Raw genomic sequence first — 14,996 nt, forward strand, 5'->3', positions numbered from 1 at the left:
AACAGCCTCAAACAACTCTTAGGAAGCTGTGCAAGGTGTTTGTCTTGTGTGTGGCTAAGTCAGAGGACAATCAGCCATCTTAACAGTGATGTAAGACTTGGAAGCTCTGAAGCACATTAAAATAGTGCTGGTATGTTTGCTTTGTGGTTAGGTTCTTGTACTGCCACAGATTCCTACACTTGATCTTACATGCATTGGAAGCCAAGTACTGTTTCCTAGGATTAACTTGTTATGTGGTATATAGGTGATCACCTATGCCCCTTTCATCATATCTTGATATGTTTGCAAATAGTAGGAAAATGTTTTTCTTTTTTAGAAGCCAGAAATCTTGCTGCTTTTTTTTAATTAGGAGTGAGGTGTAAATAAGACCACAGGTTGGCTGCAATGTGAGGATGTGGTACTCTACATGTTCTTGCACTGGCAGTCCCATCATACCTTACCACTGGTTATGCCAGCAAGAGCTTGACTTGAGTTGGAGTCCAACAATATCTGGAGGGTCACATGTTCTCCATCCCTGCTCTGAGTGTGAAACACAAATGATCTCAGAAAACATTATGCTACTATTAAATTGATGAGAATACAAGGAAGACCACCATATATTTCTTCCTATGTTACACCAAGGACAACTGAAAAGACTGATTTGAAAAATATTTTTTTAGGAAACCCAGATTTTGATTTTTGGATGCATTCCCTCCCCCTCTCCAACTGAACTACTTTATAAGCCTCTCTTCTTAGAAAAACAGTACTTACAGTACAATTGTGCAGTGTTCCCTAAATAATTCTAAGCCAGTGCTGTGATATATATTTACCAGGGACTGCTCTTGCATCTAAAGCTATTTTGCTTTGCCTGGAGCATGTTTTACAGTCCAGAGACATGATATGAAATGATATACTTCATAAATTAGATCTGAACCAGATTGCAGTCCTATTTATTCTTACTTGGAAGTAAGCACCACTGAACAAAATATTGTTTTCTGAATAATCATGTATAGGATTGCATTGTATGGTAGCTCCATTTTGGTAGCACAAATATCAATATGGCAAATCATGATTTGCCCAACTGATTTCAAGGGCTAATTATAATACAATCTTGTACATGTCTGTTTCGTTCAATGGGACTTACTCCTGAATAAGTATTATAGGACTAGCCTACACGCAAGTAGTTCAGTTTGAATTCAGCCCATTAAGAGCTAACTCTAAATACTGGAAAAGGCAAAACAAATAAAGAGGTAGTGTAAGGAGGCAGAAGCTAGGAGAATTATGCAGGCAAAATAATAAAAAAGAGGGCAAATTATAGGAGGAAAAATTAGGCAGGGAACGTTTTAAAAAGAGGTAAAAGCAGATTGTGAGTTGGCTGGTAGTGCTTTCTAAATATGAGTGAATTGACAGAAGGGGTAGCTCTCAATGGCATTTCATATTATGTTTCATCTCTGAAGTGTGGATTATTGGATTTTTAAATCTGAGATAATAAAAAGAATACTATCTAAAAGGCTGTTTTTGCTGACAGATATCATAAGGATAGGGGAGGCTTCTCTGTGATTGCTGACATTGCTCAACATTTTTATATAATTTATTCTCAGTTGTCATTTATGTGGCCACTGATGTTAGAAGATTCATGCCCAATAGACATGATCCACTGAAGGTGGAGAATTTTAAAATCCCACTGATTTCAAGATGTGCTTAATTTTCCCTTTGAAATGATATGGGATTTTGAAATGCTCTATTTCAGATGCATTGAATTTTTTGTTTTAAATTGATTGATTACATTTATAGTTATGTCAGAGAGAGAATTGAACTAATTAATCTTTGAAACAAACAAGCGAATGCAGTCAGATTACAATGGTTTTAAGAGGATATGTGAAACAGAAAAACAAACTAATGGCAATGCTGCAGCAGAGCAGTAACACTGTGTGATGTGTTTGTGTGTGCAAATTATTTAAAATTTTGGTTGACTATAATCTCTCTTGCTACATTTATTCCCTGAAAAATGACAGTGGGAGTTTACATATATCACAGATGAAAAATATACATAGCACCTATATAGTACGCAGTGTGTCTTGCCTGTTCCCTCACTGGGCTCTAAAAGGTAAATGCTATTCAAACTCAATGTTAATGCCTATTAGACCAGTTGGCTGCTGTCATTTTCTGTCCAGGACCTTTCAATAAGTACATTTTCCTTTTTAATAATATAACTAGCATACATGTGTAAAATGAGTAGTTTTATGAATAATTTTCTACATGCTCTTATGTAGCTGTACCAATAAAACTAAACGTTAGATATATCATGTTCTCAGACACATGTGATAATTAACCGACCCATACTTGCTTTTAACAGTTCAACAGATACTGTAGCAATTGTGCTTTTGTTACCAGTTGAGGGGAAAAGCACATCAGAAATTAAAAATGGAAGAAGGTAACATTCATTCTTGTCATGAATACTGCTTGAAAAGAAAGACAACTTATAGCATTGCTTTGACATGAGCTCCTTGACCAATCACTTTGTGGTCCTCCTTGGTTTAATACATTGGCCTACTTTAAGAGGCACAATACACTTTACAGTATTTTGCAATTTGAGACTACCCCAGTTGTCATACTGTAGACTCTACAGTGTAGAATAATCTGCAGTACTTAACATCTCTAGAATTAACTAGATAAAGAAAATTATCTTGCAGCTAGAATTATGTGCATCTTATTCTATCAGCTTTCAAATTACACCAGGAGCATAGCAAGTTCATTAAAGTGATAGAAAACACATTTAATTACTGGTGGAAAAGGCTTTGCTTCAGGACCACCATGTCAACTGCTATGTTAAGTTCAAACAGAAAACATGTGAAGAGCACTATTGTCATCTAAGCGAGAAGTCCTAATGCCACTGTAGTTACTGTAGCAGCATCAATCAAGGCATCATGGTGACCCCGAGCACTAATCCTTCCCAATTCCTTCAGGTTTGCTGGCAGCTATGTCTCAGGAAGCTGTCTTCAGCAAGGCAGAAGCAGGTAAGAGAAATACATTAAAAGTCTATGTCCCATCCTGAGTTGTCATCAGGCGGTGGTTCATCGTTGTCCTCAGGGAAGCTATCAAAATTGCTTGTATCTGTTGGTGATGCAACCTGCCCAGTAAAGAAAATTAAACTATTAGTACTTTTGGCTGCTGTCATGCCAAAGCTGCTTGCTTTGGAAATCAGCTTTTTGATTTTAAAACTGTGATTGCCTTTTGCCACATATGCACAGGTCCCTGCAAATTAATGCTTAAAAGTGAGAGCTACAAAGACAAGTTTTGAAAAGAACAAGAATGAACAAGAATTAAAAATAAAAGCCGCACTCGAAGCAATTGAGAAGAATAAATCACCAGGAACAGATAACATACTAGTAGAACTGCTACAGTCTATAGCAGGGGTTCCCAAGTTATGCTGTGAGGAGCGCTTAGGGCTCTTTGTGCACTTCCCAGGTGCTCTGTGGCCACTCCAGGAAAATGAAAGAAATAAACATTGAATTAAATTAAAGACTATGAATATATATACTCCTAATCACCATTAACTGGTATAGAGTAGTCCTCTTAGGGGCTTGGCCAAAAATATATGGGTTTCACAAGTCAAAAAGGTTGGCAAGCCCTGATCTATAGAGACATAATCGACTATCATTCTAAATAAAATCTGCCAGCAAATATGGAAAGCAAAACAATGGTTCGCAGATTGAAAACCATCACTATACATCCCCATCCATAAAAAAGGAGACACAAGAGATTGCAGTAACTATAGGACCATAGCAAAACGGAATGGTTCCCAGTCAGAAAGAGGGTCAAGATAACCTTATCTCTTTAACTTGTACACAGAAAACTTCATACATAGAACAGGTCTAGACTTAAAGAAAGGAGGAGTGAAGATCAGAGGGATGAATCTCAACTATCTAAGATATGCAGATACCATGCTGCTAGCAGAAAACAATAAAGACTTGGGATTATTACTGAAGAAATCAAAGAGCAAAGTGCTAAGGCAGGCTTAATGCTGAATATTAAGAAAACAAAAATAATGACCATGTAGGATTTATATAAATTCAAGCTAGATAGTGAGGACATTGAAATAGTTAAGGATTTCTCATACCTTGGATCAATCATAGATTACAAGAGAGACTGCAGTCAAGGAATCAGAAGGGAATAGAACTGGGAAGGGCAACTATGAAGGAACTAGACTGCATACCAGACAGATGGACTCAGTCAGCCAAGGCTGCAGGATCTGAACAGAGAAGTTGAGGACAGGGGGCCTTGGAGATGTTTCATTCACAGGGTCACCATGAGTCAAAGCAAATTCAAAGGAAGTTAACAACATGCCAATGGGATCTACCATATATATTCGCGGACAAGTCGACCTCATGTATAAGTCAAGAAACGGAGTTTAATGGGCCCTCTGTTTTGGCCCTAAGTGAAATTAATTGTGAGAGTGAATCCTAACCTGGCATTCAAAAGCTTTTTTCCCGTATACTAGAAAAGTATAATTTGGGTTTATTCACATAGCAAGTTTCTTCATTGCACAGAGTAGTGATGCAAGGAAGCCATGTTGGAAACCTGAAGATACTTGTGATGGTTGCAATAATACACTGCCTTGTCAATGACAATCTAAAATAACATTTACCAATTTAAACCATCTCCAAGAGGGGGAAATCTGTTCTTTTGCAAGCAATGTTTGAACTGTTTTTCTTTTCTGTCAGAATTAGTGGACTCAAAAAGAAAATATTATAGTATATAGTTAGCACAGTTAGTATAGATAGCTGTTTCTTTGGTTACATCTCACATGTAGAATATCACCCAATCAGGAACTATTTACACTAAAGGTTAGTGTGGAAAGCTATTGCACAGAAGTAGTTGTATCTCTGAGGCTAATTCCATCAGTTGCCTGGACTAGGAGCAAATGATAACTGGAATGTGTGCTGCAGCCAACAAGTACTCTTATTCTAAGATTAAGCCACTCATAAAATACAGTTTGGAAGCACTGGAGTCTGGGGACAAATGGGGTTTATCAAAAATTTGAGGTATTATATAGCAGGAAAAAATGTTGCTTTTCCTGGCACTACTGAACTTTTTTGGATTATGTTATCAACTTTGATCCTCTCATAGTCTTTGACTTGTCATTTTGGGTTAGCATGGGGATTGGCGCAGTAGTTATATGGTTTGTGAATGTGAGGTATTTCTGATACTTCAAAGAAGCAAACACTTGGTCTGGAAGGAAGCAGTGCTCAGTGCCATGGACACTGGTGCAGAACTACAAGGCCACAGTGAGTCTTGCCAATAGAGAATGAAATAAAAACAATGTTGGAAAGAGAGAAAAAAGTGAAAAACACACATGTGCGCATACACACATAATGATGTAGTTAGGAAAAAAGGCCAAGTACCTAACTACTACAAGGGGAAAAAAAATCCAAGTGTCCACCCCATTCTGAGCATTTACAGCAGGGGTAGGCAACCTTTTTGAGCCAGGGGCCGGGTTGCTGTCCCTCAGACAACTGGGGGGCCGAAGCCCAGGGGGTGGAGCTTCCACCCCAGGGGCGGGGCCGCGTGCTGGGGTGGAGCCTCCACCCTCTGGGGGCGGAGCTTCCACCCCTGGGGCAGAGCTCCCACCCACGGGGGCGGAGCTTCCACCACCCAGGGGCCAGGCCACCTCCTCTTTGCCAGCCCCTGATGGGGCCCCAGGCCCTGTCAGAGGCCGGGAAAGAGCCGGCAGGGACTGCCAGCGCTGGAGGCCTCCCCCTCTTTGCCGGCCCCTGATGCCAGAGGCCCGCTGCCGCCGCCAGAGCCATCCTGGAGGACCCCAGCGAAGGCAACAGGCCTCCGGGAGGCCCGCTGCTGTTGCAGGAGCCCTCCTGGAGGGCCCCAGCGACAGCAGCCTCCCAGGGGCCCGCTGCGCCGCCGAGCCCCGCTGGAGGACCCAGTGAAGGCAAACGGGCCTCTGGGAGGCTCGCTGCAGTTGCAGGAGCCCTCCTGGAGGGCCCCAGCGACGGAAACGGCCCCCAGGAGCCTGCTGCGGCGCCGCCGGAGCCCTCCTGGAGGACCCCAGCGAAGGCAACGGGCCTCTGGAGGCTCGCTGCAGTGGCAGGAGCCCTCCGGGAGGACCCCAGCGAAGGCAACGGGCCTCTGGGAGGCTCGCTGCAGTTGCAGAGCCCTCCTGGAGGACCCCAGCGAAGGCAACGGGCCTCTGGGAGGCTCGTGCAGTTGCAGGAGCCCTCCTGGAGGGCCCCAGCGACGGCAACTGGCCTCCCAGGGGCCCGCTGCCACCACGGAGCCCTCCTGGAGGGCCCCAGCGACAGCAACTGGCCTCCCCAGGGGCCCGCTGCCGCGCAGCGGAGCCCTCCGGGGACCCCAGTGAAGGCAACGGGCATCTGGAGGTCGCGGGCAAGTGGAGTGCCCTCCTGGAGGCCCCAGCGACGGCAACTGGCCTCCCAGGACCTGCTGGCGCCGCCGCCGGAGCCCTCCTGGAGGACCCCAGCGAAGGCAACGGGCCTCTGGGAGGCTCGCTGCAGTTGCAGGAGCCCTCCTGGAGGACCCCAGCAAAGGCAACGGGCCTCTGGGAGGCTCGCTGCAGTTGCAGGAGCCCTCCTGGAGGGCCCCAGCGACGGCAACTGGCCTCCCAGGGGCCCGCTGCCGCCGCCGGAGCCCTCCTGGAGGACCCCAGCGAAGGCATCTGGCCTCCCAGGGGCCTGCTGCCGCCACCAGAGCCCTCCTGGAGGGCCCCTGCAAAGGCAACTGGCCTCCCAGGGGCCCACTGCCAGTCGGAGCCCTCCTGGAGGGCCCCTGCGACGGCAACGGGCGTCCCAGAGGCCCACTGCCGCTGTCGGAGCCCTGGGCACCGCCATTTTGGGCGAAAGGTCGCGCGAGATTTCGCCGCCATTTTTTCGCCCAAAATGGCGGTGCCCAGAGCGGCGAAAAGCCGCAACCGTCAGCGGCGGTTTCGGTGGCAGGAGCAGTCAGGGGCCGGCTGAAAGGCCCCCGCGGGCCGCATCTGGCCCGCAGGCCGGAGGTTGCCGACCCCTGATTTACAGGTACATACATGTTCTCAGGCATTAATAAAGTATTTATAATGCAATCACCATTATTTCAGTAGAATCTATGTACTTACATCATTACTGCATTCCTTTAAAACAAAGTTAGGCAAAGTTAAGTTCACCTACATGGGAGGTGATACATACCTTCCTTTAGAGTAGAGCTGCTGGTTTATTTTAGAACTAGATACCTCCAACATTTTCCTCCATTTATGGTTTCAGTTACCAGATTTATGTTATATAAACAAATAACAGAATGAAAGGTATACTTACACTTGGTATTATAGGAGGTGTCAGTGTACCTTTTCTTAAACCTTCCCAGTTAAAGCCTTCAAACCACCTAAAGACAGAATGAGAAGTGGATAAATGGCTCAGGTCCTGTTGCATGAGGATCAAACAGGAGGATCAAACAGACTAAATAACAAACTGCTGAACGTGCTGATATACACCCACTGCTGAGTTTTTATTTTGTCAGCATTTTGTCAATTTGTGATCTTCTGTACTACTGCTTCCTGTTTAACAATTTAAGTTCTTTTAGAATGGAAGGTCTTGTGTAGTTCTAATTTTATGGGATAGGATAAATCAGGTGAAACTAATGATAAAACTCTGAGGTCCATGATAGAGTAGGAATAGACTAGGATTAGAAAAAAAGAAAGAAAAAAGCACATTTTACTGAGAGCTAGATACAGAAAAGTTGGACTAGATGCGAGAACAGCATAAAGGAGCAAAAGGAAACTACTTTGCAAGGTATGGCATATTTTACAAAGTGTGGTTTTCTTGTCGAGTATGAATGAGCATGCATACTGACTACAAATGAGCATCCATACTGAAGGCTATCATTACATTCAAGAGTTTGCAAATACTGAAAGTATTGCCAAGGACTGTATGCATTAAAGCGCTTGAACCCACAATTATAGGCTTTCTTAGTGTGGTTTCCCAAGATACAAACTAACACATAGAAACTGATATGTCCACTCTCATCATAAAAACAAATGCTAAAGACACTATCCATGGATCTAAGGCTACATCCACATTGCACAAATAATCCAGTTTGTCACTGCTTAAACTGCCATGGCTCAATGCTATGGAATTCTGGGACTGGTAGTTTGTTGTGGCACGAGAGCTCTCTGATAGAAAAGGCTTAAATGGCTCACAAAAGTACAATTTCCAAAATTTCATAGCACATCAGAAATGTTTCAGATTTTCTTTGGATGTTGGAATATTTCACATACATATTGAGATATCTTGGAGATGGGACCCAAGTCTAAACATGGAACTCATTAATGTTTCATATACAACTTCTACACATAGCCGGAAGGTAATTTTATACAAAAATTTAAATAATTTTTGCAGGAAACAAAGTTTGTGTACACTGAAAACAAAAGTGCCAATATCGCAGCCATTAATGAAAAATGTTTTGGATTTTGAAGTATTTTGGATTTTGAATTTTCAGATAAGTGATACTCAACCTGTATTATGTCATGTTGAAACTGCTTCTGCACAGGTAACTTTTTTACTACATCATTTAAAGATTTCTATTACAAAAAAGCCATATGTTAAACTAGCATTTCACATAGTTATTTTCTCTTACCTATGAACGCTCTCCACATGAAACAGAATATGAATCAGGGTTCTGTTTGGGCAGAGAATCTCTGCACATACAGACATCTCTCATCTTAAGACCTGTTGCTTTTCACACAAGGAAAAGGATGATGGATTGTTTGTTTCCGTTCATGTTGAATAAACATGCTCCAGAATGCGTGAACAGGACTTCAGCGTCATATGTAAGAGTTATGATATCCACTGATATCTGATAAACCCAATCAAAGTGAATAGAACATTAGAAAGAAATGACAGTTTATTTCCATATGGTTTATATTTCGGTCAGAGGCAGTACTGATTTCATGTATATTCTTCCAAAGTACAATTTTTCGCACCTCAGACATACTTACTTGTGCTTTTGAATATCCTTTACTCCATTTTTCAAGTTACCTAATCTTTCTGATGGGTTGTCCCTGTTTAAAATGAAAGAAGAAAATCAATCGTAGATCAAAGCAAAAATAGGGATTATGTCATCAGTTTACCAATAGATGTCTTTATCTTAACATTTTACATCCCTTCTTTCTCAGCCAAACAACCCATCAGAATAGTAAAAATATAATGTAATTATCTTGTACTGTATAAGATCAGATAGATAGATAGATTACTGGAGGTGTGGAGAACAAGAGTCACATTCTTCATATATATATATATATATATATATATATATATTAGAATTCTCTGAAAACTGTATCTTATTGTTATAGTATTTTACTATACGTTGAAGAAATAAGGGGATTTAAAATTTCTGTTGGTCCTTAGAGTGTATCTTTCAAATACCTTAATGAATAAGGACTTGTGTTATAAAAATGATGGTCAGTATATTTACTGTCTCTATTTGAATAGCCTTCTGTTGCAATAAAAATATTATTCCTTTATTCTCACATTAGCCTTTTCTAAATCTTAGACATCACAATGATGATAAAATTTACTTGTTGCATCCAAGCTAGTAAGTATTAATGTATGTATGTGATTGTTTTCTGTTTTCCTTAGCTTAAAAAAGAACAAAGATTTGTCAATTTCACTTGCAAAGTATCTTAGAAATAAATAACTGAATACATAAATTCATTTGGGGGCACTTGTTCAGAAGTGTTCCTGGAGACCAGGATACTTGCTAATTGTGTCAGTACTGCAAATCAGATAAGGCCTATCAGAGAAGACAGAGAATTTTATGTCTTTGTACAAAACATGAACAACTCAGAAAATAAGATACAACATTAATCACTGAATTAGTTTAGGCATATTCCCTTCTTGACAAAATTACAGAGGTATTACAAGTGTTTACCTGCATAGTTTTTTTATTAGATTAGCAGCATTTTTGGCAATCTTCTTTGGAAATTCGATCATGTCAATCCCCCTTAGTATGATGTTATAAGTTTTCATGGGATCTGGTCCTGAGAAAGGTGGACTAAAGAAATGACAAAAAGTTTTAAAACCCACTTTTAATGTCATCACTGTCCTTCCTTCATTCCACAAATGTGCAACCAGTGAAACTAATAGAAGAGAATTTTCCAGTGGCAAGTTTCAATGCAATCCAAAGCCCAGAATACTGTTGGTGCATTATGCCAACAAAATTTACGTTGCTGTAGACAGTGATAGCAGGAGGGAAAGCCCATAGGTGCCATAGCCATAAAAACAGAGACTGGAGAAACAGTCTCCTCCAAGTCAGCAGATTCTGACTGCCTTTCCTCACAACTACTACATTTCCCATAAAAACATGCAACTGCTATGACAGTGCCCTGAGAGGATTTATGTCAATGCGATCTATGCCGGCACCAAAACTAATGCAGATTAGCAGCTAGTTTGTGGTAAGGCCCAAGACCTGGATATTTGCTAACCGTGCAAACACTGCAAATCAGAAAAGGCCAAAATCAGAGAAGGCCAATAATTTTATATGTCTTTGTTCAAAGCATGTATCATCCAACTGATGCATTTTTTAACACAAGCTATATAGTAGAATACTATAATGATATATTATAAAATTCTGAATGTTATGCATGCAAGATGACGTTTCACTTGAAAACCTTGCATTTTACCAGGATGCAAATACTATCCTAGTTTTTAAGATAAATTAACAAAGCCACTTTAGACTTTAGGGGATGCAATCTGAGGAAATCCAGGCTAGGAGCACAGATATTACTGAGGTATAAACATTAACTGTTTCTTAAAGATCTGAATGCATCTTCTGTGACTACCACCCAAACACTCATCTGAGAATATGCATGCATCAGATCCCATCATATTTGGCTCTTTCAACCAACCTAGAAGACTACGAATCTTAGCACACAGTAATCCTAAAAATTCACCTAAGCTAGAGAAAAAGCAGCATGCAAAATAATCTTGTAGCACCTTTCAGACTAACTGAAAGAAAGATGCTGGTTGCATGAGTTTTCATAGACTTCAATCAACTTAGCAATGGCATAGCATTTACATTTCTATACCACCTAACAATGAACACTCAGCACTCTCTAAGCTGTTTATCATCTGTAAACCAATTGCCCCCAACAAACAAACCGACCGATGAAAGGATGGAAGGCTGAGTGAACCTTGGAGCCCTGGGATTGAACTCATAGCTGCAGCACCAGCATTTAATCACTGTGCCACCAGGGCTACGTCCTCAGATGCATGGAGTAAAGTAGACTTAAGTCTACAAAGCTCATGTTACCAACATCTTTCTATCAGTTAGTGTCAAAGATGCTGCAAGATCCTTTTGCATAGTGATTTTCCAGACTAACACAGCTATGTGTTTGAATTATTTGTCACTAGGTATATATGTGGTGGTGGGGCTGCAGACTTCACTGGGTGACACCCCAGAGAGGGGTATATACTTGGTGGGGCAGTACACCCACAGGGACTGCTGTGGCTATTGGGAGAGTAATAAAGGGAGTCGTCCCTTTCTCACTGGCACAACAGCTGCTGAGGGGGCAGTACCCCATCAGAGTCTGGTGTGCTACTTGCATAAAGCTTGTGCAGCAGTCACATCACACTCTGAAGGCCTCTTGGTGGTGGTGGTGGGGGCAGTAGTCTCTTCAGAGTCTAGCTTATACAGCAGCCACACTGGACTCTGAAGGCCTCTATAGGGGAGTGGGTGTACCTTCAAAGTCCTGTGTAGCTGCTGGGTGAACAGCCACACCAGACCCTAAAAAAGCACTCCAGAGGTCCGTGTGCTACCCTCCTCAGCAGCGGTCTGGGGCATAGGGTAAGGTAGTCTGCCACTCACCTGCACCGGGTGACACCACCCACCCACAGCAACACCACTGATTCTACCACTAGGAAAAAAATGTTACTGAATCTTTTTCTGAACATGTAAAGCTCACTGATATAAAAAAAGAGAGGGCAGGATAGCTTCTGACTGACCTAACTATGTGAACTCCTGACTTTCACAGCAATGCTTCTTTTAGCTGTTAAATTTCAAGCACTAATATTCAGCAGTTCATAATTAGAGGTTTTAGTCACAACTGTTGCTTACTGAGCAAGCTAACACATAGAGATTACTGAACACACTCATCATGTTAATTGTGTTCAATGGACCATGTTGCCCTCTACCCCTCTTTTCCCCACAGAGTGTGTGGACTAATAGGGAGGCCATGAGATCTTGTTTCAGCTTGGCCAAGTGCCTGAGAACTGTATTTTTTAAAAAGAAAAATTATAGGAAAATAGTTACACATATGAAAAATGAATTATAAACTGTAATTTCCTCATACCAAAATATTGAGGATTTATGCAGTGCCACAATTTCAGTTCATCTTGCATGAATTAAACCAAAGAGCAGAACTTTCTCTGATTGTTATGTATTTCCATAGGTACTCAGTCATTAAGGTTAAAACAAACTTCAATGGTAATTTGTCCCCTGGCCAGATAGCATTTTGAACATATGGAGAATGCCAAAGTTAGAAACGAATGGAAGGTTTTGTAATTATTAGAATTAGTTATCTAACATCCTTGATCTTCAAAGAATTTTATGGTAAGCCACAGTTCTGTGAGGTAGATTGTTAATAATTCTATTTTACAGAGGCAAACTAAAGCTGAGAGAGAGTAACAGAGAATTCTTAACAAAGGTTTGCAACAGAGACATTAAAGTTTAACTTGACTGAGCTATCCCCTGATCATGTCTAGTCTATGTTCATCTAGCACTGGCTGGAGTCCTTGAAATTAAAAAGGTATTCCTTCTGAAATTTTTGAAGAGAATAGCACAGTTCCTTCATGACCACTTGAGTCCAACTATTTTTAGTTAGGTTATGTTAAATTTGCACAACTGCAATGTTAATTGGCAATGTAAGAAAAAGAAACCTTGGGGCTGTACAGACTGGCAAGAATGCCAGTGTCGAGGTGGAATGGGGATGTGGCAACTGCCTGCTGCCCACCCCAACTCCACCCCCTAAGCAGCATTACACCTCCTGCCCAACCAGACAGCGGGTGGCATCACAATATTTCTGCGACACAGTGTTTAAACATGATGTGCTGAAGAAACATGGAAGAACCATGGTGATGGTGGCCATGTCTTGGATGACACCGAAAAAGTTGTTTTCTGCACAAAAAAACCACGTAGGTTTTTTGCACATAGTTGTGAAATATAACAGTTCTCATCATGCAGGTTGGCCCTTTCCAACAGTTGAAGAGTAAGAGTGATCAAATATAAAACCTCAAAATGTATGAGTAAAACATTGGTTACTACACACTGAACTTAAAAGTCCTGTGTGCCATTATAAACTCATGGTTTGTTGGGTTTGTAGAAATGGACAGTCTTATTCTGCAGATGATGCTCATTGTAAAAAAAAATGGATTGCAAGAAACTGAAAGCCAAAGAATTTGAATTTGCTGCTATGTATGTTGTTTGTCTGGCTTTTCTTCTTATGCTTGCTGTTCCAAGCCTTCTGCTCTTTAGAGTACTGACTGTGAACCAGGGGCAACGCAGAACGAGCAGTCTCAACAGTAAAATTTTTAGACTTTTTTGTATGTGGTCATCATAGCATATGCCAACTCTGAATTCCACTGCTCCTAATCAAAGTGACAAAGGCAGAAATATTCTCTAATTTGCTGATCTATTTTTACCACTAGTTCCCATACAATGCTCATACCTGCCAGTCAAGAGCTCATACATTAAGATTCCCAGTGACCAGTAGTCTGCTGAAATGTCATGACCTTTGTTCAGGATGATCTCTGGGGCTACATACTCTGGAGTTCCACAAAATGTCCATGTTTTCTTTCCAAATCCTATTTTTTTTGCAAAGCCGAAATCAACCTGTGAAAAAAGGTTCACACACCCATCAAGAAAGAGAAAATAAAGAGCAGTTATGCAGGAGCAAAGGGTTTGAAGAAGAGATGGTGATTATGTTTTGCTTTGAACAAACCACTTCAGAAAGGACAGGTTGCATGGGAAAATTGTCAGAGTTGGAATGTTGAATGAGATGTTGGGCTACCTTAGAAAAAGCATGCTAATTGTCATATTACCACAGAAATAGAAGTAGAGCCATGGAGCTGTATCATTTCAGATTTGCAAAAAAACAAAAGAACCTTTATATAAATAATAATAATAATAACAACAACAACAACAACAAATAAAAAACCAAAAACAGTTCCAATGAGACAACAATGAAATAACACTTTTACTCTTATAGATGGTCAATGACTATTTGATCTGTTATACTTGTTTTATCGCTAGGATCTCATCTACATAAATAATGCAGGGCAATTGTAGGAATTGTCCCCCCGCAACTGCAGTTTAATTTTTTTATATGGTTTCCAATCACCAAAGCTCAAGGTGCGAAGAATTGTGATGTATATGTAAACTGAAATACAGTGCTACCTCGGGTTACGAAATTAATTCGTTCCGCCGCTGCGTTCGTAACCCGATACATTTCGCAACCCGAAAAGGCTTTTCCGAAGAGCGGCTAGCGGCTGGAAAGCCGCTAGCCGCGCTTCGCATTTGAATTTCGCGCCGAAATAAATTTCGTAACCCGAAAAAAATATCGTAACCCGGAACAGTTTTTTCCAATCTGACTTTTTCGTATCCCGGAAATTTCGTAACGCGATCAATTCGTATCCCGGGGTACCACTGTATAATACAACGAAGCCTGCAGACTATATGTTACCTATGCCTGATTTAGAATTTTTCCAGTGATGCCAAGGTTAACCATCACAAAGATGTCGCAGAAAGAATTGAGACATTGCCACTTCTTCTTTTCCTCACATTCCTTCACATTCTTCATGTTTTTTCTCAGTGATCAGAATGCTAATGCAAGGAAACACTTTTTAATTCTATAATCTGGAATTTCAGGAGATGGAGATTTCAATAGGCTTCTTGAGTCCTCCCACATACATATAGGGGGATTGACAAGACGTGGGAAACTTTTGGAACATTCTCCTTGG

General features: G+C 41.2%; 1 protein-coding gene across 3 annotated transcripts in view; it reads right to left on the bottom strand.

Annotated features, from left to right (window-relative positions):
* Nucleotides 1-344: 344 nt before the first annotated feature.
* The window catches only part of PRKG1 (protein kinase cGMP-dependent 1), a 655,625-nt gene continuing 640,973 nt past the window's right edge, over nt 345-14,996 (bottom strand). For all 3 annotated transcript variants that reach the window (XM_042459015.1, XM_042459016.1, XM_042459017.1), the window contains 5 exons: nt 13,706-13,869; nt 9,913-10,035; nt 8,981-9,043; nt 7,302-7,368; nt 345-3,109 (listed from right to left, as the gene is read on the bottom strand). In XM_042459015.1, the coding sequence (XP_042314949.1) occupies nt 3,011-3,109; nt 7,302-7,368; nt 8,981-9,043; nt 9,913-10,035; nt 13,706-13,869 (516 nt within the window). In that variant the 3' untranslated portion in view covers nt 345-3,010. The remainder of the gene's footprint in view (nt 3,110-7,301; nt 7,369-8,980; nt 9,044-9,912; nt 10,036-13,705; nt 13,870-14,996) is intronic.

Source organism: Sceloporus undulatus, chromosome 3 (genome assembly GCF_019175285.1).
Source record: "Sceloporus undulatus isolate JIND9_A2432 ecotype Alabama chromosome 3, SceUnd_v1.1, whole genome shotgun sequence".
Classification (NCBI taxonomy): Eukaryota; Metazoa; Chordata; class Lepidosauria; order Squamata; family Phrynosomatidae; genus Sceloporus; species Sceloporus undulatus.